Here is a 25,560-nt window from a genome sequence, read left to right as displayed (position 1 = left end):
AGCATTCATTTTTAGAGTCTTCTGAGAGAGCTGCTCAGTAACATGTCATGAGAAAAGTTCAGATTTACAAAGCATTTGGCATTTCCTCCTGCGATGCTAATTTATTTAGTAAACATTTGTTTCTAACACTCTTGTCTGCCAAGCTGCAGACTTAAGTACATGTCAGATCCATAAATTTGTAAATGTTAATAATGATAGCACTAAAAATAGGTTGGGGTATGCCTTTGGTACCTAGCTCTTCTCCTGGAATCCTATCCCAAACCGTTTTGTCCTTTCTTAAACGTATTGATGCTTATACAAGGATAAATGTTTTTATGATAAATTTTCCATCAGTTCTCAAGTAAAACTCTGCGATACTTAAGCTAAGGCTAGATAACAATTATCCATGTTAACTCCTCAAGGGATTTTTCACATGAGTAGGTGGCAGTAATGATACTGATTTGAATCATGGTTTCATAAAAAAAATATATATATATATACCTTAGTTATTAATACCTGCTTGTTTTCTTTCAGTGGTACAGACATGGATGGGAAAAAATGCAGTGTATGGATGTTTCTACCTCTTGTATTTACTTTGTTTACTTCAGCTGGATTGTGGATAGTGTGAGTATTTTCTTATTTAATTGTTTAAGGATTTAGGTGCAACATAGATAAAAATGGGAAGTTTTGATAGTATATGCCATATCTATGTGACTGTATTTATAAATGCTTTTAAATAATATATTTACTAATTTAACCTTGCTAAAGTTGCTGTTTCTTTTCCCATCTTCTATTAAGTAACAAGAGTGAGTGATAAATTATGCAAAGCAGGTAGTGAAAAATACTGATTTTATTATGTGTTTGTATGTTCTTCTTGTAAACTGGTTATAGGAATAACCGGTTTTGTAAGCTTTTCTAATTTTACACTAACATACTATGAATTCCATTCACAGTCCAGTTCATAGTTCAATTATTTGTGACTGGGTCTGATATGTTTATAAAATGGATATCATTACATTGGAAGTCCTGGCTTACCATAAAATGTTCCCATACTTGCCTATTTCAAGTAATATTCACATATTTTAGTTCCTTGAAGTTTATTAAGAAAGGTGAACACATATTCCTGAGAAATTAGAAACTTTGAATTCAAATTTTAGTTTGCTCGAAGTTGAAGGACTATTTTTTTGTTTTCCAGTTTCCAGATTATAATCACTGCCATTAATTTGTGGGGTGTTTTGAAAATTAAGGAAATATTGTTAATAATGACATTTAAACTTCAAAGAACTAAGTGATCTCTGCGTAAAGAATTGTAGTAAAAGAGCATTTTCTCGGTTACAAAAAAATGAATATGATTTAGTGTGATTAGTATAATAAAACTGGGAAACAAGTGATTTGTGTCTTTTTAAAAATTTCTTTGTTTTATAAACTTATTGTTCTTTCTTGATAGATACTTTATAGCTGTGGAAGATGACAAAATTTTACCATTAAATTCAGTTGAAAGGTAAAGTTTATCTCTGAGTAATTCATTTTTCATCAATGGATTTAGCAAAAACTTTGCCACTGGCAAGGTTAAACTGTACAAATGACCACGCTTTAACCTGACCTTCTATGTTTTTTGTTATCCAGGAAACCTGGTGGGAAGCGTGCACCATATATAAGGTAACTCAATAATTCTCTTTTGATGTGTTGGCTATTAAGAAAAGTTGGATGGGTTATAGACTTTAATATAGTAATTATAAAACTTTTCATCTTTTTCAAGTATTGCAGGTAATGATCCTCCTGCAAGCTGTGTGTTTAGCCAAGTTATGAACATGGCAGCATTCCTAGGTAAGAAGAGCATAAGAATGCTTTATGTGCTTTGGTGCATTTCTTTTTTATTTTAAATTCTCCCAAACCCATAGCCAAACAATGGTGGGTTTAGATGATAATTTAGTATCATATCATGTTAACATGCTGAAGCCAGCTTTTGGTTTTAAGGATCTTTTTTTCTAACACATCCTTTTACATTCACCCTGCTTTCCTTGTATTTTCTCTTCCTTTTGCCATCTTTATCATTTCTGTGTACTCTTGACTTTAGTATTTCTTTTGTTGCATGAAATAATATATTTCATGTGTCATAAAATCCTGCATGAGAATGCAATATTGTGCAATATGTTTGCTTTGAAAACAATGCCTTATCTATTCCTTCACTAGCAGAGATGGAAAAAATGCACAGGCTTTGTGGTAAATATTGATTGATGTATGCAGATATTGTATTTAAACCTCAAGGTCAATGTTAATCTTAGGATGATGTTCTCCCCTATGCCTATACACATATCAAATTGGCAAATGGAAAAGTAGGTTTAAAAAGAAAAAAAGAGAAATAAATCTTTGGTACAGTTATCTGGCCCCAACTCCTCACTTTTTGTCCAGGGCTCAAGACCCTCATTTAATATCCTGTCCCCCTTGTTATATGAGTGCTTCCATGACCTTGTTAGTGCTCCAGAGATTGTGGGAACCACCCATGCTCTCTATCCTTTTTCAAATCCACCTTGTATCCCATCTCCTTGAGGCCAGGCTTTCCCAGTGTCTTTCAAAGGATCAGCTAGCTGTCATTGGTGGCATGCTGCTGGGAAAGGACCAGTGACAGCCCAACCTTTTCACCATGGTTTTCTGGAAATGGTTCCTTTGGATGGTGAGACTGTCACTCCAAGTAAGAGATAATGTTATTACTGAGGGAGAATTTGTCCTTTGTGGTACCTGTCCCCCAAAGAGGTGACCTGTTATTTCATCTCTGTATAACCCCTCCCCCCCAAAAAAATTCCTATTCACTCATAATGTGTTTTTTTTAATGTGTGCTATAGGAGAGGGGAGATCTATAGAACTCTCTGGAAAATCAAGGGAGATGGTTGGTCCAACATGAAACACAGGCAGAATCTTAGTTATTTCAGAAAGTTCAGAGCATTAAAAACATTCCGTTAAGAACATTCTCTGTGAAGAACGTTCTCTGTGAGGCGCAAAAAGCCTCTCTTAAACCTGTGAGGTTCAAACAGAAGCACACTGAGGGGCTTCTCTGCAGTTAACAAGATCCTTCCCTGGAGCTATCCGTATTTTGGTCAAAGCCTTTCCCTCCCAGGCATCCCCAAAGCATATCCCATTCACCTGAGCAGGAAGTGTCTGGAAGGCATGGACTGCTACACTACCACTAAGGAGAAGGTGAAGTGTATCCTGGTGCTGGGGTTGCTGAATCTTTAAAGGGGCTCTTCTTTTCATGCCCTTGGCAATCAGGATATTCATATCCCAGATATTCACAAGATGGCACTTGCAGCAGTTAGGGCACATGTGGGCACCAGGGCCAGTCCTAGCTGGTCAAGTTTGGTTATCACTGCCTTCAGCCTCAGCACTGTCAAGAGCTTTATACTCTTGATGTTGCTCTTCTGAAAAGATCTAATAAGCTTATTCATACCAAGGCATAAATGGTTGCTAAGGAATACCTGCATTTAACAGAGCATGAAGCCCACAGAGTGAACCTTGAATTGCAGGGTCAAGGGCCTTTCCCAGCCCCTCTGCAACCACAGTGCATGGGTCTGCAGGTTGGCACCTGGTGGTACGATCATCTCACAGGGCGCAATAACAATAATTAATAGTCATCATTTATATTCTAGACACATATGAAGTGCTTTGCAAATACTCCCTCATTTAATCACAATACATAGGAGCCTGCCTTTATAAAAAAAAAAAGGTATCACAGCTGTCTGTCCTCCACTGGACTTTAAAGAAACCAATGAACATGTTGGAAGCCACATATTGTTTCCTTCATATTCTCAAGAAAAATTGGTATTTCCCAATAGTCTTTAGCGTATAATCTCAAAAATACCAATTTGCACAGCTCACAAGTTTATCTAGTTCTAAAGCTCATGATTAACTAATTAAAAAAGTGTTTCCAAAAACAAAGCAATGAAAACAAGTTCTCCTCTTCCAGATGACACGTGTCATCCTATTCTCCAGTCCTTCCTGCTCCACCAAGAAACATTAAGCTTTTACTAGCTCTTGCTCTAAGGTATTGCAACATCCAGTGTTTAGTCTTTATCATCTTTCATCATTTTTAGTGCTACCTGGTAAACAAAACTGATTAAGATTAGTGTTCAAGGGGAGCAAACCAACAATTATTTATTTATCAACTCTGGGAGTGAAAAGAATCAATTTACTAAAGATTCTTTCTCTAAACTGGGGATGCTTTCAGCTTCCCAGATCTGTCCCTGTTAGCCCTCACACTATTACTTTAGACTACATAACTGACTTTAAGAAATAACCCACACTGCCTATAAGTCACTGCTTCTTGACAGCAGTATAGATTATAATTTGTGATCTAAAAATGAGTCAGTGTAGCATTTATTAAAGTTAGTTAGCAAAGATCTTTTATCTTTTTGACAGTTTAATCAAAGATTGAATGCTCAATTATTTTCTTTACAGAGTTGGTTATGCTCTCTGTCCTGAATCTACACTTTTATCTCCACTGTGGGGAAGAAAGACCTAAGACAAATTTCTTGAAAGGAATATTACTTCTTGCCCTGGGGAGGTTGTGAGGATAAAGCTAATGGCTGAGTGATTTCAGTCACCTAATAGCAGCTGCTCTCTCTCCTTCAGCCAAAACATATTGACTGTCAAGTTCTACCGCAGTCATAAATAGGAATTATTGATGCATAAACAGTAAAACTAAACAGAACAAGAAAGAATTTGGCCAGGCACCAGTTTAGAATTGCAATGAAGAGATGTTATTTTGAATTTCAAACTTTAAAAACCCAATCAGCCTCAAAATAACAAATTTAATTTTAAAAATCAGTAATTATCCTATTTGTGCTCTTTTAAAGAAGATAGGAAAATTAGATAGGGGACACCTGTATAGCAAAGGACTGTTCTAAATACCAAAAACAATAGAAGGGTGGGTCTAAAAAATCTTTTCTAAAACTATTAGTATAATTTAAAATTTTTAATGAAACTAAAAATATGTATCTATTGACAAGAATGTGAAAGTGGTAAAAGTTGGTTAGCATAAATGAAGATGGCTTTGAAATTGCCCTACTGCCCTGAAGTCTTTTTCAAGAAGGTATAATTAAATCACTAGCTGGTTGAAAATGGACTTTATAACAGATAGACTGAATCTGCCTCCGTTCAAACCTAAGTGGTAATAAAACTGTTATAGTGCCAGAATTTTTATTAGTTTCCCTATTCTAAAAATTTAGCTAGACTCTGTCTTAAACGGAAAGTGTGCTTTGTCTGAGCTGATTAATAATGGAGTTAACAGGGGAAAAGGTCCAAGTGTGGTGTTGGGAATGCGTTGGGTTGAATTCTTGCCTTCGAATAGGTTTCTGTTTCCTGCTTAATTTCATCATCTGTTCATGATAAAATGATTTATATCATCCATATTACAAATAGGAAGGCTAGCAATGCTGGGAGCAGGAGAAGACATATGTCCCATGTTTACTGGTAAATAATAACGCAAAAGAGTGGCTATCAACTCTCCTGCCCTGGGATAAAGGAGCAAACTGTCTGACGGGGTGGGTCAACACAAGGAGCCACTTCAGGGACTGGGCTTAGGGCTAAGGCCAAAGTTCCAGCACAATTCTATCCCATGAAACTAAATGACCAGCAGAGAGTTCCCAGAGTAATACTTTTCACTAGTCATTTTTAAAAGAAATTAAATGTGCTGTCTTTGTCATTATGCCCTGACTAACTAGCCATACACAATTAATTAGCAAGTGTACCTACCCCATGGCGCCCTAATGTTGAGACCTCTAGTCTCAATCTGATGGCTTTTTAATCTGATGATCATCACTTTGTGTCAGAGTGCTGTATGTTGAATTATTCCTCTTCCCACTTCCTCCTCCTGTTCCCATCCTAAAAATTAGTAAGATGTTGTGCTTATTTTTCATCCTGCAGCATAGTTATTGTCATTATTAATAGACATCTGATGTGAGTCCTAACTAGGTCCCTTAAACCCATAGCTCAAGTATAATTTATCGGTTTTCTGATTAATAGTAGGCACTAGCTGAAACATATACTAAAAGCTGTAACAAATAAATAATATGAGGTTATACAAATCATGGTTTATCTGTTTTGTTTCTAAAATCCAAATATTAGTTAAGTTTTATACCACTTTTTGATCAGAGGTACTTGGAACTAAAAGTCAACTCACTGAGCTTATAACTGCATAGCTTGACTCTATGTAATTCAGCATACTTAGGAAATGCAAATTTATGGATGGGTTTTCTTTATTCATGGCAACTAATAATGGCCTGTAATCAAGGTAAAACCTTTAGCAAATAATTATCAACTTAATTGCTGTTTAAAAGGGGGTAATCTTGAATTTCTAATTGTCTTCTCTGCTGAAACTTAATGTCAAAATAAATTGTCTTAGGAAGTACTAAGTGCATTTTCTTATATGTGGATATAATTTATATTCATCACAAGGTGCATTTTCATCATTTGTAGAATAACCTCTCTCTGCTTTTTGTATAAATATGAAAATATCTCTGCACTAAGCAATTAATAAAAGGTGATTCTTAGATTACTGTGGCTTAAGTATGGATCACCCCCAAGATTACTATTAAAAGTCAGGTTTGAAATCTGAACAACTTCCCTCATTCTCTCTTTCAATTCTCAGATAACAATTTGCTTCAAAAGATAGAGTGGCCTTTTAACACGAGTAATTAATATAATTGGCAAGAATTGAGTTTTCTTGATATGATAGGTATGATTTTTAGAACATAACAAACCCCCAAATCTGCTATATTAAAATACAGACTTTATAAATTTGATTACTGTAACTGTTCTAATTTGGATTGACTCTCTTTGTCTTCTGACAATGAACACCTACAGGTGGAATTAAAGGGAAGTGAGAGTAAAACCAGAAATAAAGGGATTTGTACACTTTCCTTTATGTTCCTTCCTATTCCCAGGAATGGTTTCTGGCACAGGGACTGGCAGGTTTGTGGTAACCTTGTCTTCCCCATGTTTTCCTGCCCCTACTGTTCTAACACTGTTCTGAGCTGAAGGATGATTGAATCAGTGAATTCCTGTGCCGTGTCTGTCTGTATCCCCATCTTATTTGTTGCGTGCCAAGCCTCTGCAGTGTTCTCCTAAGCTAGTCTGTCCATGCTGACGTTGTTTTTGAAAACTCTAAGAACACTATTAACAGCCCTATCATCCTTGCATCATCCAAATAACTTATAGCACTGCTGCTTTGAGTCCTTTCTGCCTCTCTGCTTCCCCCAGGTTAGGTATAATAACACATCTAAATAATCATAAGCATCCCATGGAAAGTTTCTTTGAAAAATTGTCTGTCATTTCAGAGATTTAAAATATACTGTGGCGAAAAGTTTAATTTTGCACATGGTGGACTCAGAATGCTGCCTCATACTCTAGTTTATGATGTAAATTTTTTAATTTTAAGATTTTGCTTTATTCCTAGCCCTCGTGGTAGCTGTTCTGCGCTTCATACAACTGAAACCAAAGGTTTTAAATCCGTGGCTGAATATTAGTGGATTGGTGGCGCTGTGTTTGGCTTCCTTTGGAATGACCTTACTTGGTAATTTCCAGGTACTTCATTTGGCCTTTTTCACCTCCCTTTCACACCGGAAAGGCCTTCACCTGTGTGATTATCATATGCACTGAGGTATAGTCACTATATGGCCGATGTAATTCTGCAGAAACCCTAAAAAAAAATTAAGAACCCTGGTTCCTAATATGCCCAGGTTCTCCAGCAGTCAGCCCTTGTGTTCTCTCAGCCTGGGCTGAGTACTGCTTACATATGTGAGGGTGCATATGAAATACAGCCTGGCTGTTGGGGAAAGTAGCTACTAGAATAGCTATATATTTTCTACAAAGGATCTCAAAGTGGTTTATATTTCATAACAAATTGTATAATGTAGCTTTCTTGAAAGCAAATAGGATCATTGCCTTTCTATAATTGAACACCAAACATCCTTATTGGGTGAAAACTTGCATTTCACATTAGCAAGTTCATGTGAAAGTCAAGTTTGAAAACCAAGAATTTCTCTAGAACAGCTATGACTGGTATAAAGACACTAACTCTTCTTCCCTAACCCTAACTTTTCTTCCCAGAAATTTAGAAGCCCAAGGTCACAACCTGTAAGAATAATTTCCCTTGCCAATATCATCACCCAACTCTTGACATGAATGACTTCATTTGTAATATAGACAAGGAGTCCATTGCACTTTGACAGTAGTTGACTGGTTTTCCTGCCTCCGTTCCTTCCCTACTATCCTCCAACCTATCCTAGATATACTGCTGCTAGAAACTTCCTCCTTGTGAGCAAACACTGATCCTGACACTCCTCCCATTTCATTGTCTATTGAATGAAATCCAAATGGCAAGGCATTCAAGACCGTCAGCATTCTAGTGAGCATTTAGTAATGTTCTTACTGAAAGTATGGCAGTGTATTTTCTAAGACTATCTCTTGTCCTAACCCTCAGTCCTGATAATTCATATAACTAGGATCATATATTCTCCTAAGACATCCCCTGGTACACAGTAGCAACTTGGTAAGTATTTTTTGCTTGATGAGTTGTTTGGCAGACAGGCTCTTCCACCAATTCCTCTAACCATTCTAGGTCCCATCTATATCAAGCTAGACAACCAGAAAGCTGCATTCTTAGAACATACTGGATAGGACAATGAATTACCAGGAGACTATTTGAGAGATTATACTGTTAAGCTCCAAAATGTTAGGGCACAGGGCAGTTTTTTAATTGAAATTTTGATGGGAGTCTATCTCCCACTTGTGGGCCTGTGCTGCTGGTGCAGGCATGTTGGTAAAGTACTCAATAACTATCGTTTCTCTCAACCAGGGCTTTGATGAGTTACTAAGTACACATTTTGTTCTTTACTTAAGTCCTAGAAGAATCCTAGAGATTGGCTTCTTTTGGTGAACCCCAAATATTCATATGACACTACATATGAAGAACATTTGCTGGAATATCTCCAGAGGATACACAGGAAACAAAAACCAGATTAGTTGCCTGTGGGGAAACCAGGCGGCTAGCATATGGAATGGGAGACAGACTTTTCAATCTAGACCCTTTTTATAATTTTTAAAAGTTTGAACCATATAACTATATTATATATTTTAAAAATCAGGTAAAATTGGTAAAGGGACACAAAAATCAACTACATTGTACATTGATAAATTAAAAACAAAATAAAATAAATTTTTTTAAGTGAAAAAAAATCTTCAGATTTCCATACTTAATTTCATACTTCAAATTCCCTTACTTAACTTTTTTAAAAATCTGAAATAAATGTTTCACAGAGCAATGATCACATGAAAATAAATAAATAAATATATAAATAAAACTAAAAATTAGGTAAAAAAATAAATAAAAATAATAAATGAATACACTGTATACAGCATTGAAAACCAATTTCCTAGAAGTAAAATTTGATTTGGGGAATTATTATTTTAAATACATTTTGAAAATATGTCTTTTGAACTGTGAGGGGGAAAGAAGCTTCTTCCAAAAAAGAGGAGAAAATCCTACAGCTAAAGACAATAGAAAAAAATTGTAAAGGAAAAGTAATATTGATTTGGTGCCACCATTATTCACTACAATATCAAACAACAAAACATCTGAAACCAATAGCAATTCAAAAAAACAATATTTTAAAAGCCATCTCTTCAACAGTAGATTTTATTTTCCTTTATGTGCAATTAAAAATGTATGTAATTAGGGCCGAGCCTGTGGCGCACTTGGGAGAGTGCGGCGCTGGGAGCGCAGCGACGCTCCCGCTGCAGGTTCGGATCCTATATAGGAATGGCCGGTGCACTCACTGGCTGAGCGCGGTGTGGGGTGATCCCCTTACCGGTCACAAAAAAGACAAAAAAAAAATGTTTGTAATTACAAAAGGAAAATAAAATAAAATAATGAAATGCAATAAAATAAATATATATATAATTACAAAAGGACTTTTAAGTGATAGATATATTTCTAAATATCAATGGGTTATGATTTGGGGAGTTTACATTTCTAACCTCCCAAATGAAATAACCCAAATGGGTCACCTTTAACTTATTAACTCTTATAAAAAGCCTTAACTATGAATCTTCAAATTCTGTTGTCCTTTAGTGGGTCTCCAGATATGGCAAAAGTTCATAGGTAGCAATTTTTCTTATGGCATAGGAAAAGAAACCCCAAAACAACAACAACAAAAATCCCATTAACAATGAATTGGCCACACTACACAAACAGGCCAGTTTTGTGAAATAAAGAACGGCCCAAGGGGTGTTAGTTGTCTATGCCAATTAAATCTTGACCTGCCTAGAACTGGCCATCCTTAGTTGGTAAATACACAGCCAGATTCCCCGGTCTCATTTTCTTAGCCTGGAAAATAAAGTTTAGTGTACATGCTTATAGAAACTTTGACATTTCTCTTTTTTGTGTAACTCTTCTGCTTTTCTCTTTTGCTTTCCCATAAAGCTGTTCTGGAAAACAAATTCAAGGAATAGATGATCACTGCCTGCATGTTTTTTCTAACAAATGTTTTAAGGTTTGGGTGTATTATTTTTTATTTCCCTTCTTCCCCTTAGAGTTCATATATGGGAATAGACTTAATAAAGAGCCAGTGGACATGAAGGACTCTAATCTTTCTAAAGTGTATCACCACATTAGTGGGATATCTCTTTTCCTATCTTTTCCCCCTCACATATTCCATCAGCTTTCATGTCTTCTTTTCTAAATGGGCCTCCACATGTCAGTATCTGTTCATTCCTTAGCTCACAAATGATGAAGAAATCCATAATGTTGGAACTTCCTTGACCTTTGGATTTGGCACATTGACCTGCTGGATCCAGGCTGCATTGACACTCAAAGTCAACATCAAGAATGAAGGACAGAAAGTTGGAATTCCACGAGTTATTCTGTCAGCATCTATCACTCTCTGTGTAGTCCTCTGTATCCTTTGAATGTGAAAAGCTCCTTTGCCTGTGAGATTAAAACACAGATAAGTTGTCTTAAGTAGAAGATGAGACAGTTGTCATTCCCAGTGGGTTAGGATATACTGTCAGATCATCTCAGAATCTTAAGACAAAACAGAAAAGTAAATGGGTGTAAAAATTAAAACTCTCAGACCAATTTTTCATGCCAATGAGGAGATAGAGAACTAAAAATAAAACAAGCTCTGCCTTCTCAAGATTGTTTCAATCTGTAGGAATGGTGTCATGTATTCATTTCACTCATGACATAAAAGTTTCCCTTTGTGAAAAACATAAAATGCATAACCAAAGAGAATTGTGATTTTTTTCCCTCCATCTTAAAAAAAAAATTCTTTTACGACTTTATTAGTGGCCCTTTTATTTCATTTAATTACCCCTAAAATGAATTTCAAGGGACAAATACATTTATATCTTTCAGGAAAACGACTAAGCTTTTCTAGAAAACAAGTCCAAGAACTTGATAACTGCTGCATATTTAGTTTTCCTAAAGAAATATATGAGGTTCTGGGGTGCTATTCATTTCCCTTCCTTCCCTCAGAGTTTGAACCAATTGAGAACAGGTACAAGGAGCCAGATGGGGATAAAGAAATCAGACTTTATTCTTAGTAAACTTGGAAAGGAGAATGCTGCAGGCCTCGTCTCTCACACCTGGGAATTCAACTTATCTACCCAGTAACAAGCAGTGAAGCCAGGGAAAGGTAGAGAGCGCCTCACTCTGCTTAACCGCAAACAGATAGGATGGAGCACAGTGACCCCACCTATTGTAGCGTGGTCCAGCAGAAGCCTGCCAATTCCAGTCCCACTGATCAGATCAGTTCCTCATGGGAGGTGGAAGGGTGGAGTAATCAGAAGGGTTTACTCCAATAGGTCCTCTTCTTCAGGAAACTGGAGAAGAAGGGATTCAGGGTCCCTAAATGATAGACTATATACCTAACACAATTACACATCTTCAATCATAGTAATCGCCAATATTTATTGAGCATTTACAATGTGCTAGGCATTATTCTAAGCATTTTAAATGCATCAAGTCTTTTAATCCTCACTTAACAGGTAAGAATAGTGAATCATAAAGGTTAATTTGCCCAAAGTCACACAAATAGTACCTGGTGGATCAAGATTTTAACCTGGCCTCATCTTTTGCACTCAACCACTACACCATACCACCTTACGGAAAGTGGCTTTGGAATATGGAAACATTTAGCATTCAGAGACATTCTTTGGTTAGTGGAGTCTTTTATTTCTTCTTCCCTCACAAACTGCCATATCATTTTATTACTGGAGGAGAGGGTCTGGTGAAGTCATATAGCCAACCTCAACCCACTCCATCCTCTATCAGGTTCTTGACTCCACCACAGGAAAGAATTCAAGAGTAGAGCTGGAGTGGAAAGTGGAAACAGTGTTAGTGTAAAGAATAAGAAATACACACTTCACAGGGAAAGTGTGGGCTGGCTCCAGAGAGAGTGAGCAGCAGCCCCACGTTCTTCCTGGATTCTACCTTTTAATTTGGCTATTTACACATATTCATGCTATCTAATGAATATTCAGTTAAGAAGGGGGGTCCCAGTTATGTAAAAGGTTATGTAACATAACGTTGCACATGCTCAGTTCGTATCTTTGGAGCATGTTCATTGGTCAAATTCCAACATATGCACTGAAAATTACTTAAAATATATTTGGTGTTCTCTAGCACCCTAGTGGAGGGTTATTCAAGGATAAACTCCTTTCTACTGAGCATGCTCAGCCACTGGAGTTACATAAGTCTGCCTCCTTCAATCTCAATCTACCTGTGTTGGTGCCTGAAAATAGGTGTAACAAGCAACAGTAGCTCAGGACTCAGAGGAGGGGCTTGAGTCCTAGGGGAGTGATTTGAAACCCAGGGGGGCAGCCTGAAACCCAAACCCAGGGAAACTAAGCACCTCCTATTTCAATTTTACTGGTTTTCTGAAGCTCTACAGTTATATTAGATAGACAAAATATAAGTACATAAAGTTCAAGCCAAAATGACTTCTTGCTAGCAACCCTATAAAATACTTTACAATCAAAAAGATGAAAACTCTGCCAATATGAGATTTGGGGATGTATGCCTTCTCCATTAACTTAATAAGTTAATATTGTTTTGGCAATATTTTGAACCCTCAGAAGAGTGTGCACAGACCTTAAATAATTCTGAGGTTTAAGCTTTCACCAAACAATTCTGAGCCATCTTGTTTCTGTACACTTGAAACCATTTCTTGGTTCCCAGGTGAATGGATCCAGGTCTAGTCAGGAGAGCAGAGTTTGGCTGAAATAGTTTCACATACTCTTGCACTCTGAAAATTTCCCTAGATTTTAGGTCTAAGTTCTGAATATAGAACTAATTCTAAGAGGACATTTCTGATTTTTCTAAATAAATGTGTCTAGTCTTCAGCCTCTTGGCCTTTTACTAAACCATGCTATGAACGTTTCACCTTTCCTCTTCCCAGCTCCTACCTCCATCTATGCTGTTATGTGTATATATGTATACACCACACATACACTACATATATATTCAGGAATAGGAGTCTCATTTGTTTCTTTATAGTTTAATTGCATATTTTCATTTGAACATAAGATTAAATGTGCTGCAGGAATGAAACTAGCCTATACAGTATTGTCTGAAAGACCATAGTGAAAATTAGAAGGGGAAGAGGGGCCACTCAGACATTATTAGTAGCACTACAGAACCAAACACAGCTTATATGGAGGTAGTTAGCAATTTGCTATGCTCAAAATTAGTTCTGCAGATACAATGGTAACTATGAATCCAGTCATTTCCAATGATTTTTTTTAAAGATACCTTTATTTTTCTGGCCAACTAATTACTTTGGAGTTATAATCCTCTTGCTAGTCTTTATTAGGCAGCTAGAGAGTATAATGGTTGAATGCATAGCCTGGGAGTCAGAGTGCTTGTTTGAATACTAGATATACCAACTAAAACCTCAGGCAAGTTACTTAACCACTTGGCCTCAGTTTCCGTATTTTTAAACGAGCTGACAATAATAGGATTATTGTAAGGATTAAGTGGGATTATCTGTGAGACCACCTAAAAGCATGTCTAGTACAGTCAGAGCTCAATAATGTTACCTATTATTATTCATGTAGATTTTTGTGTTCAGCAAGCTCTGTCAAACTACCAGTTTTCCTAATGAGGGGAAGAGCCAGACTTTTCTTGTAACTTGTCCCTGCCCAGGAGAGTCCAGTTTTAATGTGGCTGATGAGGATACTTTCCTTGACCACTTCTCCCAGACTTCATCCTCATGGCCCAAGGCATCCACATGTATGCAGCCAGGGTCCAGTGGGGCCTGGTCATGTGCTTCCTATCTTACTTTGGCACCTTTGCAGTGGAGTTCCGGCATTACCGCTATGAGATTGTTTGTTCTGAGTACCAGGAGAATTTCCTAAGCTTCTCAGAAAGCCTATCAGAAGCTTCTGAATATCAAACCGACCAGGTGTAACCCATCCGTTTTTCCTTGCTGGTGAAGTGGGTGTGACAGTGGGGGAGGGGCAACAGGACACACTCACAGGACTTGACACATAACCTCATGACACATTTAACACACGCACATGTTCATGACTCCATTTGCCAAATGAGCTTTTCAGGGCGAGTTATTTCTTTAATGAAAAAGCACAAGCCCTCTGTGTTGAAATACACGCTGTTCCACTGAAAATATATGCACGACAGAGCAAGAAGCTTGTGCATGGTCACCTCTTTTCCCTCCCTCTCCCAGCACTCCCTGCTCTTCTCTTTCTCTTCACGTTTCCAACATCATCATCACCCTGCCATAGAGTAGGGCAGGCCAAGTGGCATGGGAGGAATATCAACTCCCAAAGTTGCCTTCAGGTTCAAAGGGCTTGGAACCAGCTTGCGAGGGAGTTCTGAATCTGGCACTAATGTTCTTGAACGAATAATAAGAGTATTATTTAATTGGATGGAAACTGTAGAGATGTGACCCTGTGTAACCTGTGGAAAGGCATGGACAGAACCTTCCAACAAAAGCTCCCTTCACCATTGTTCAGTGTGGGGCTGTGTGGCTCTAATGAAAGGAATGTGCTACCGACTGGGAGAGTGAAGCACCACTGTGATTTGGACTTGATTCACGGTGACTGAGATTTCCAAATGTGAATATTTGTAGGGACATGGTCTGCCAGACATGGAACACAGGGGCAGTGAGGGTATGTTTAGTTTTTGTTTCTATAGTATGCCATGTATAGCTTTTGTTTTATATTTCATCGTTTACCTTTTTAAAAAATTTTAAGTAACTACCATGGGTCTTTCTAGGTAGGCCTCATGGACAAAGAAAATGTAGACCAAATGCAGGAGCTTAGCTTGCTTTGGGTTCAACCATGATAAAAAGAAAAACAAAAAACAGGTCACCTGCGGGTATATTTTGCTGCTTTTATGCTTGAAGCTGAGAAAATATTCACAGGAAAGTACAAAGAACTATGAATGTGTGGCGGCAATAAAAAGAGCTCCTACTGGACATTTATAAAAGATAGGAGTTTTAGAGCATCTTGCTGCAAGTCCAAATCAGGGCCGACTCTTAGTATGTATTGCTTACATTTTTTTGGACCAAGGGCTTTTCAAACCTGAAATCTGTGAAAGCTAATTAAAAGATTACCCTCCCCCAAAACCAAATTGGCACAGCTGGTCCCCTGCGGCCCACCACGTAGTTCCCAGCTGCTGAGAGTTCGGACTTCCAGCTGTAGGCGCGGGCTTTTGAGGCTGTGCTTCATGAAGAAGAGCAGAATTCCAAATTCAAAATGCGCTGGGGTGGGCCAAGTTGACAGACCCTCCACGAGTGTACTTTAAAGAAATCTCCAAATTTACTTTATAGGGGCCTAGGATTTCACAGAATATAATGTGAAGAACATTGTTTTTTAAAATTCAGTCCTAAGTCTGAGCTTCTTGAGGAGGCGGAGGAGGAGGTCAATGTCTTTTCACCTTTGTATTTATCCCCACCTCCTAGCACAGTGCCTGGCACATATTAGGTGCTCAATAAATGTCTGTTGACTAGAATGATTGATAATTTAAGAGAAGGAAAATGGAGTATCAGAGAGATTCAAAGATGAGAGAGAGAAGAGAAGACAGCTGTTTCATGTGAGACAGGAATGGGAGAAATCATGAATAAGGGTCAGAGGGAGTGAGAGTACCAATAAGGTATCAGTAAAATGTGAGGAAAAGCAGAGTATTCTCCTATTAAAAAGGCATCTTACTGTAAATAGTCCAAGGTGACATTTATTAGTTTTGAATACTGTTTTGGGGTTTCTTTTTTTCATTTTTGTATTTTAAAAATTTTATCAAGGAACAAAGATTTATTAAGTTTTCTTTTATTCTATATAACCCAAATTAAACAGCTTTTGGTGATGCACTCGTGTACTTTCTCAAGAGTATATCTAATAGCACATTTTAGCAGAGTCAAGCAATGACTGACGTTCATTGAGATGTGGCCACTAAATAAAATTCTTTTATGGAGAACTGTAATTTCCTTGTTTCTTACACTGACATTTCTTCTCTAATATTGAAGCATGTGTACAGTCTGACGTTATGTTGAAAATGTACTTCAGTGTTACATTGGTAGGGTGTTTTCCAACACCAACAACCAATTCTCTGATTCTCTTGACACCAACTGGGTGTCTACAATTCAGTTTTGACGCTAACAACCCAGTGTTTAGATCGGTCTCCACAGGTTTAAGGGCTCAGTCACACAAAACTGCCCTTACTTCAGATGCCAGTTGTAAGTATTGGGTCCACAGGTAACCCTCACTTCTGTCTAACTAGGCTACAAAGTCAGGGGTAGGGGGGTAGAGGGTGGTTCCCCACACACCTCCCCTCTTCAGGCTCAATAATTTGCTAAAAACGCTCGCAGAACTCAGTACAACACTTTACTTACATTTGCTGGTTTACTATAAAAGATACAACTCAGAACAGCCAAATGGAAGAGTTGTACAGGGTGAGGAAGGGGAAGGTGCTTGGAGCTTCCGTGCCCTCTGAGAGCGCACTGTCCTCCCAGCTCCTTGATGTGTCCATCAGCCTGGAAGCTCTCCAAATCTCATGTTTGAGAGTTTATTTTAGGGCTGGCCCATGGCTCACTTGGGAGAGTGTGGTACTTAAAACACCAAGGCCACAGGTTCAGATCCCATATAGGGATGGCCAGTTAGCTCACTGGGTGAGAGTGGTGCTGACAACACCAAGTCAAGGGTTAAGATCCCCTTACCGGTCATCTTTATTTAAAAAAAAAAAAAAAAGTTTATTTTATAGAGCTCGAGCTCCAGCCTCCTTTCCTCACAGAGGTCAGAAGGTCTAATGACTTGGTCTTTCTGGTGACCAGTCCTATCCTAAGGCTATCTAGAGGCCCCCTCTCTAAGTCAACTCTGGCATAAACTAAATATGATCAAAATGGGCTCACTGGGTATAACAAAAGATAATACTATCACTCAGTAAATTCCAGGGGTTTTAGAAGTTCTGTGCCAGGAACTGGGGACAAAGACAAAATACATTTTTGTACTATACCACAGATTAAATAAAGATCACAATTACAGAACCTCCCAGGAAAGAAGAACCACAGCATTCATACAGGAGGCCAAGACCAGGGAATCTGCATTTGGAACAAGCATCCCTAGAGGATCTAATGAAGATCGCCCAAGGAACAAAGTTTGAAATGCAATAAACTACATTTCTGGTAGTCCAACTGAGTCGCTTGAAAAAGAAAAGTTCCCCTACTGGTTTGGAGAAAAAATATTTTTAAAACAATGTTAATATGTTAAAGATTTAATGGGTTTTTTGTTTTGTTTTTTTAATGGAGAACTGACAGTGAAGTAAAGTTTTATTGCCTGTATTATTTGCTGGGTTTTCTTTACCCCTGGTATGGGGAAGTAAAACTTTCATATCCTGAAATTTACAATTTGCTGGTTATAAATGGAGACTGGAACACCACTGTTCATTAACTTTTGTCCTTAGGCATTGTGTCAGGATAGGGTGGTTTTGCTATCCCAAGATAAAGCTAGTAAAACTAAAGTTTATTTCTCATACTAGATGTCTATCAAGGGTAAAAGGGTTCTTTCTGCTCATTGTAATAACTCAGACCCTGGCTGATAGAGGCTTCATCTCAATACAGGCTTCCATAGCCAAGAAAATGTGGCAGGCTGCTCCACAGGCTGTTAAGGCTTCTGCCAGGAAGTGATGAACATTACTTAGCTTACATTTCATTGGCTAGGGCAAATCATGCGGCCATACCTCAAAGACATTCTGAGGTTTCAAGCCTAGATGATTGGGAAGATGGCGACACTTGTAAAATCTAGGAAGACAAGAGATGCCACTGTTTGGATGGAGAGAGAGGGAAATAATGAGACAATCGTGATGCTCCCAACTGCATACTTTTTAAAAGCCTAGCTGTGCTGAAAGGGATGGAAAGGCCTGCCCACTACTTGGTCCCATTTGATTCACTTGGTGACTATTCCAGCTACTGTGGGTGCAGAATTATCACAAAATGTAACAGCATAACACCACCATTTATTATGCTCAAAGATTCTGTGCGTTGGGAATTCAGAGCACAACAGAGACAGCTTGTCTCTACTTCATGGTGTCTGGGGTCTCAACTGGAAGACTTGAAGGCTAGTTTATTTTTAAATCTGGAGGTCAAGGCTGGCTATCATGTTGGGGCCTCAGATCCTCTCCACATGGGCAAATCGAGATTCTTCACAGCATGGCAGCTGGCTTTCCAGAGCAAGTGTCTAACCTCCAGCCCTTGAAAATAGTGAACTAGATAGAAGCTATCTCATAACCTTGCCCAGAAAGTCACAAAGCCTCACCTCTGCCGTCCTCTTTCGGTTGCAGCAGTCATAAGCCCCCACCCAGATTCAAGGGAGAGAATGTAGGCCCCACCTCTTGGTGAGAGGAGTGTCAAAGTCACATTGTAAAAAGAACATGCAGGGCGACATCAGTGAAAATGAAGGCATAAAAATCACCCAAAGTCCTTCCTTCCAAAAAAACAAACTGGCAAAACAGAATCAACTTTTTCTGAATTCTAGAAACTAAGCAAAAGCTTGCAGCAACAAGTAGGATGCTTAATTAAGAAAAGCCAGCTGAATCTCAATAAAAACAGGGAGCTTTGTGATGTTTTGTGTGTTTTTTTTTTTTTGGCAGCTGGCTGTTAAGAGAGATTGCACCCTGGGCTTTGTGGTGTTTTAACTTACATTGGCCCCCAGGCTCAGTGATGGCATTAAAGATTGTGATACATGTTAGAGTGCCAGAGGGAGCAGAATAATGGACCTTATTCACAAAGGATTGTATTTGGTTGTTTTGAGCTGTGCTTTAGTCCTTGGGTTGCTGCCACAAAATACTATAGACTGGATGGCTTAAACAACAGAAATTTATTTTCTCACAGTTCTGGAGGCCTGGAAGTTCAAGATCAAGGTTCCAGGTGATTTGGTTTTTGGTGAGGGCTCCCTGCGGCTTTTAGTAGCCACTTTCTTGCTGTTTCCTCACATTGTAGAGAGAGCTTTCTGATGTCTCCTCCTTTTATAAGGCCACCAATCCCATGTGATTAGGGCCCCACCATTATGACCTAATTCAATCTTAATTATCTCCTACAGGACCTATCTCCAAAGACTCTACTGTCACATTGGGGGGCTAGGGTTTCAACATATGAATTTGGGGGGGCCGCAGTTCAGTCCACAGCAACTATCTGATGGCTCCCTGGAGGACTGGCTCAAAGGACTTACCTTTATTTTGCCTAATTTGGAACTCTGCCAGTTCTGAGGCAGCTCCCCAGGGGCTTCTGTTGAAAACAGTTAAAGGCAAATATATTAGCCATAGCTACCTGAAACAATGGATAACAGCTGGAACAAACAATAGACTAACCAGAAAACTTGAGAAGGCTGGAGAATGAGCTTTGATGAATAAATGCTTTGAAAAGCTGACATATTCTTTGTGTTATGGGTTAAACTGTATCCCCCCTGCCCAAAAGATATGTTGAAGTCCTAATCCCAGTATCTCAGAATATGACCTTATTTGAAAATAGAATGTTGTAGATGTAATTAGTTAAGATGAGGTCATACTGGATTAGGATAGGTCCCTAATCCAATATGACTGATGTGCTTATAAAAGGCAGCTCTGTAAAAACACAAGCACACGGAAAGAATGCCATGTAAAGATAGAGGTAGAAACTGGAGAAATGTATTTATAACCCAAGTAATGCCATGGTTTGTTGGCCACAAGCTAGGAGGCATGGAATAGATTCTCTCTCAAGTGCTTCCAGAAGGAACCAATCCTGCCAATATTTTGTCAGATTTCTGTGAGAGGATAAGATTCTGTTGCTTCAAGCCACCCAGTTTGTGGTACTTTTCAGCCCCAGGTAACTAATACAGTAGGCAAATATTGAAAGTCGGTATAAATGTATTTGTTGTTTGTTACTCCTTTTATTCTTATCTGATTTAAAAGACAACTGCATAAAGCAATAATAATAAATCTATGTTGATGGGCACATGATGTATAAAGATGTAATTTATGACAATAACAACAATTACTGGGAGCTCCAATATAAAGTTATATGGGAGCAAAGTTTCATATACTATTGAAACTAGTATTAATGGTATTAATCAGAACTAGATTGTTATAAATTAAGATGTTATTTTAATCCCTAGGGAAATTTCTAGGAAAACAACTCAAAAATACATAGTAAAAGAAAGAGGACGAGGGAATTAAAATGGTATGCTAGAATATATCTACTTAACAGAAAAGAAGGCAGTAATGAAACTGAAGAACAAAAAAAAAGTAAGAAATATGGAAATCAAATAGCAAAATGGTAGAGATGACTCCTTTTTAGTAATTACATTGGATGGGATTAAACTCTTCAATTAAAAGTCAGATACTGGCAGAATGGGTTAAAAAACATAATTCACTCTACACTGTACACGAGACACATTTTACATTCTAATAAGACACAAACAGGTTGAAACTAAAAGGACAGAAAAAGATATTCCATGTAAACTGAGGGCTGAATTGGTTAGACTAATATCAGACAAAATACACTATAAGACAAAAACTGTTACAAGAGATGAAGACATTTTGTTAAAGGGTCAGTCCATCAAGCTATAACAATTATAAACATGTATACACCCGACAATAGAGTACCAAAATATATGAAGCAAAAACAGACAGAATTGAAGGGAGAAATAGACAGTTTAACAATAAGAATTCAAAACTCCACATTCAATGGTGCAACTACACAGAACATCAACAAGGAAACATATGATCAAACAACACTATAAACCAACTTGACCTAACAGACATACATAAAACACTCCACCCAACAAAAGCAGAATACACATTCTTCTCCAGCACACAAAGAACATTCTCCAGGACCATATGTTAGGCCATAAAAAAGGTCTTGATAAACTTAAAAAGATCAAAATCATTCAAAGTATGTTCTCCAAGTGTAATGGAATAAAATCAAAAATCAGTAACAAAGAAATTTAGAAAATTCAAATGTGGAAAATTAAACAATATACTCTTAAACAACCAAGGAGTAAAGAAAGAAATCCCAAGGGAAATTACAAAATATTTTGAAACAAATGAAAACAAAAACACAATATACCAAAACCTATGTGATGCAGTGAAAGCACTACTCAGAAGGAATTTTTTTTGGCAGCTGGTCAGTACAGGGATCTGAACCCTGGACCTTGGTGTTATCAGCACCACGCTCTAACCAACTGAGCTAACTGGCCAGCCCAGACACTTAAGAGCTATAAATGCCTACTTTAAAAAAGAAGAAAGATCTCAAAACAATTACCTCGCCTTCACTTAGGAAACTAGGAAAAGAAGAGCAAACTAAACCCAAAGCAAGCAGAACAAGGAAATAAGATTAGAGTGGAGATAAATAAATAGCGAATCAACAAAACCAAAAGTTGGTTCTTTGAAAAGATCAACAAAATTCATAAATCTTTAGCTGGACCTCATACTTTCCTCAATTTAACCTAATCTAACTTCTGGTCCCACCATTCCACTGGGACCGCATTTGTACAATACACTACTATTCTCAAAACTTACTTCAATTCTTATCAGCACTTGACATATTTGAGTACTCCCTTCTTCTGGCTTCCTTGTCACTCTCCTGGCTTTCCTGGTTTGCCCTATCCTTTTCCATCTCCTTTGCTGGCTTCATCCCTTGGCTTGATCTCTAATATTGGAGCCTAAGGGCTCTGTCTGCGCTCTGTTCCCTATCAACAGACTCTTCCTGGGTGACCACATCCATGGCTTTTAATCACATCTCTATCCCAATAAACTCTCCAATCTGATCTCAAGCCTGGCCAGGGCCTTGAGCTCTTAAAGACTTTTCTAGACATATCCAGTTGCTTTCTTTACATGTTGTCAGTGGCACTGCTGATCTAGGAGTTACCCTTTCAAATCCAATCAGTCAACAAGTGTAGTCACTGTCATCTCTAAAACATGACTGTGTCCACTCCTATCTATTTCCACTGCTACCACCCTAAGGCAAGCCACCACCATCCCTTTCCTTCATTACTGCAATAGCCTTCTATCTTAGATCCAGCAGATTGGCTCTTTCAAGCATTTTACCTGCTAATTGGAAAAGTTGGAAAATTAAAACATTTCCCAGGCACCCTTACACAGAGTTCTGGGTTAGAATTAAAACTGTCAATTAAAAGCAGTAGTGCAAAGTTTGCAAAGAGAAGCAAGACAGAGGCAATCTTCCTATTGCTATTGCTGTTGGTAAGCAAGGTCACAGAAATTTAAGTGTTTGGGGAATTTGCAATGATCGGGCTGGTATTTCGTGGTTGTGAGCAGCAGGTGTTGGCATGAGCAGGACTGAAACCATGTTGAGACCTAAAACTGCACGGGCTCTAAAAAATTTTAAAAGGACATTGTTTTTTTCCTTGGCATGCATTTTTCTGAGTTACCTCATTTCCCATGGTTTTTTGGTATTTTGAACCTTGGTTATGGGGCAAGATGACATAATTTACATAAGCGTAAAGTTGTGTTCCAGCCAGCCTGAAGCTGCAGGCTCACGAGGCCTGTACTATCCAGCAGGACCCTGAGATAAGGATGGCAGCAGAAACCAGAGGGAGTCTCAGCGAGACTTTGCACCTGAGACCTTGCATGAAGCCCTCACTGCTCATGTGTCCCTCCCTCATTCTTTTCATTTCCCTCAACCCCCTCTTTAAAAACCCCTCAGTAAATCTGAGACTTTGAGATGGCTTCAGCCTGGCCATTCTCCTTCAGGTTTACTGGAGAGATGGGTTAGCCTATCATCTCTCCTCAGGTCACCGGTATTCCTGAAGGTCACCAGTATGCAGTATTTTATTCCTGAATAAAAGCTGACTTCCATTTTCACCAATATTTGACTTTTGAGTGGTTTGTTTTTGAAAGGGGGCAGGAAGCTAGACCTGTGTGACCAGTAACAAATTTTGGTGAGCTCAGCCAGGAACTGAGTATGCCCTCTAACACAGGGGCAATGGTGGCAGGCTTCCTGAACAAACTACTGTGGGGTGTCCTTTAACACCACAGACCAGTGGTAGTTTCCCTGACTACTCCTGCTCCAGTCCTCTCATGGATTTTCGTAAGTATTTTACTCCTTGTTTTAAATCCCCTTCTGATTGAAATTCCTAAAGTGGTTTCTGCCTTCAGCATTCAACCTTGATATTCCTAGCTGGTCTTCCTGCATCCACTCTTGCTTGCAACAGAGATGTACAAAAATGTACATCGTTCATCTTCAGCTCAAAATCCTTCAGTGGCTTCCCACCACACTTAGAACACAATTCAGACTCTTTACTGGGTTTCCCAGCCCTAATGATCTGGCTTAATCGTTAAAAAAAAACGAAAAAAAAAACCAAAAGCACAATTTTTGTGTGTGTGTGACTTAGAGAATGAGGGGGGAACAGAACTAGTGGGTGGATATCATTCAGAATTATTGTCATTTCTTCCAAACTACTCTGACTCATGCAATATCATGCTATTGGCTTTTAAGGATAAATGAACTATACTAATTTCTCTCAGTGGCTCCACCTGCTGTATGTGTTGGCCTCATACTTGATACGGTCTCTGGAGAAACAGCACCATCTGCTGGGCAAAGGCTGCTGTCCATCTGTCTTGGCACTAGGCCAGTGGCTTCCAACCTTTCCTTGTGTGACTCTAAACTTGACATCACTTCGGCTTAGCAACTAAGGCCAGCCTTCCCGAAGGCCAAACACAAAGGCCTGCTAGTCCAGAACTGCTGATAAGATTAGAGAATCCTCTTGGTTTGACGTTTCTCTTCTAAGAAAACAACTTGGGTTTTGACCCAAGATTGGAAATCAATGCCGGTGTTGGAAAGAGAACTGAGGTAGAAAGTGTGGATTAACAAACAGGAATAAAAAGAGCCACAACATTAAAAGGACTTTGTCCTCTGTATTCTCTACATACAAAAGGCTGAGAAAATTTAGTGCTCCTTTGTTCTCATCTTTAGAAGTTCCAGAGGTTTTCCCTTCCTTCCCTTCCTAAGGACCATGAATTTATATGGATTCACTCCTAGCTCACTACCTACTTTCTTAGGTAGGTTTTTCCTCTCATGACCAGTGTACTTTATCTCTCAAGTTCTTCCCGAGATCCTTCTCCATCACATTTAATTGTGAGTGGGTTTCTCAGGATCTAAGAAATATTACATTTACCTTATTTTTCCTTTCCTTTCACACTCCACTGAATCTGATATTTCAACCTTCTCTTAATTCCTAAATCCACTTATTTTCTGCCTCACTAACTCTTCCTCACTGAACTATGCAGTTTTACTGGTACCCTTTTCATCATGGACAGTAAATGCCCTCCACCTCAATTCTCTTTTGGCTAGATACTGAGCACCTTCTTTTTCCTTAAATTCCTTTCTAACCTAGATCCTGGTACATAATTTTCTCTCACTTCTTCCTTACTTTTCCAATTACTCCTTTCCTATCATTAAGGAACATTCTTTTGCACCATCTTCCCATGAACTTTTCCAGAAAACGCGTGGTTCATCCTTTCATTACATTTGTGGTTTTATCATCATTTACAAATTACTCCCATTTCTAAGATTTATTTAAACTCATTTCCTTTTTTCTACTCTTGTATACTTTCACAATCCTTAGATTTCTTAATTAGCTACTAGAAGACCAGAATTACCACCACAAAATCTTTTATATCTCCTGTCCTCTAATATTTGCAAGACTACTTCCTTTTGAGGAAGTAGTCAAAAGCATTCCTAAAATTATCCCTGTAGGATTCATTCATTTTTCTTGGTTAATTAGGAGAATAATTGCCTTCTTCAAGCACTATCTTATATACATCAAATACAGGATTCTCAAAGATCTAAGAAACCACACTCATCTCCTAAATGCTTACTAATCCAATGAAATAGTAACAGTATATGTAATACATAACTCAAGTAACAGTCAGTAATTTCCCACTGGCATTCCATTAAAACACACACCACACATAAATGATTAAAGCAAAGACTAAAATTCGTATTTTTTCAATCTCTCTTCAGTCTCAATTTCTCTTTTGCTTATGGTAGTATGTGGTATATAGTTCAGGAACCTATATAAAAC

General features: G+C 38.2%; 1 protein-coding gene across 2 annotated transcripts; it reads left to right on the top strand.

The window, feature by feature from the left end:
- Positions 1-520: 520 nt before the first annotated feature.
- Positions 521-14,444, top strand: TMEM150C (transmembrane protein 150C). Of its 2 annotated transcripts, none has more exons than XM_063108768.1 (7): positions 521-603; positions 1,427-1,480; positions 1,606-1,638; positions 1,739-1,806; positions 7,430-7,557; positions 10,753-10,930; positions 14,236-14,444. In XM_063108768.1, exons 1-7 carry the CDS (start codon positions 524-526, stop codon positions 14,442-14,444), a joined length of 750 nt encoding a protein of 249 aa, XP_062964838.1. In that variant the 5' UTR covers positions 521-523. The 2 variants fall into 2 exon arrangements, with proteins under 2 accessions (XP_062964838.1, XP_062964837.1); XM_063108767.1 differs by having other exon boundaries at positions 524-603; positions 10,753-10,811; positions 14,324-14,444.
- The last annotated feature ends 11,116 nt before the right edge of the window (positions 14,445-25,560 follow it).

Source organism: Cynocephalus volans, chromosome 9, assembly GCF_027409185.1.
Source record: "Cynocephalus volans isolate mCynVol1 chromosome 9, mCynVol1.pri, whole genome shotgun sequence".
In the NCBI taxonomy this organism is placed as follows: Eukaryota; Metazoa; Chordata; class Mammalia; order Dermoptera; family Cynocephalidae; genus Cynocephalus; species Cynocephalus volans.
The sequence above is the reverse complement of the archived record's forward strand: the minus strand, read 5'-3'. Positions and strand labels throughout refer to the sequence as shown.

Coding starts and splice junctions, on each gene's coding strand:
- TMEM150C (XM_063108768.1), top strand. CDS start 524: ATGGATGGGAAAAAATGCAGTGTATGGATGTTTCTACCTCTTGTATTT. Junction 7,558..10,752: donor CCTTACTTGGTAATTTCCAG/GTACTTCATTTG, acceptor TTCATTCCTTAG/CTCACAAATGATGAAGAAAT. Junction 10,931..14,235: donor CACTCTCTGTGTAGTCCTCT/GTATCCTTTGAA, acceptor CACTTCTCCCAG/ACTTCATCCTCATGGCCCAA.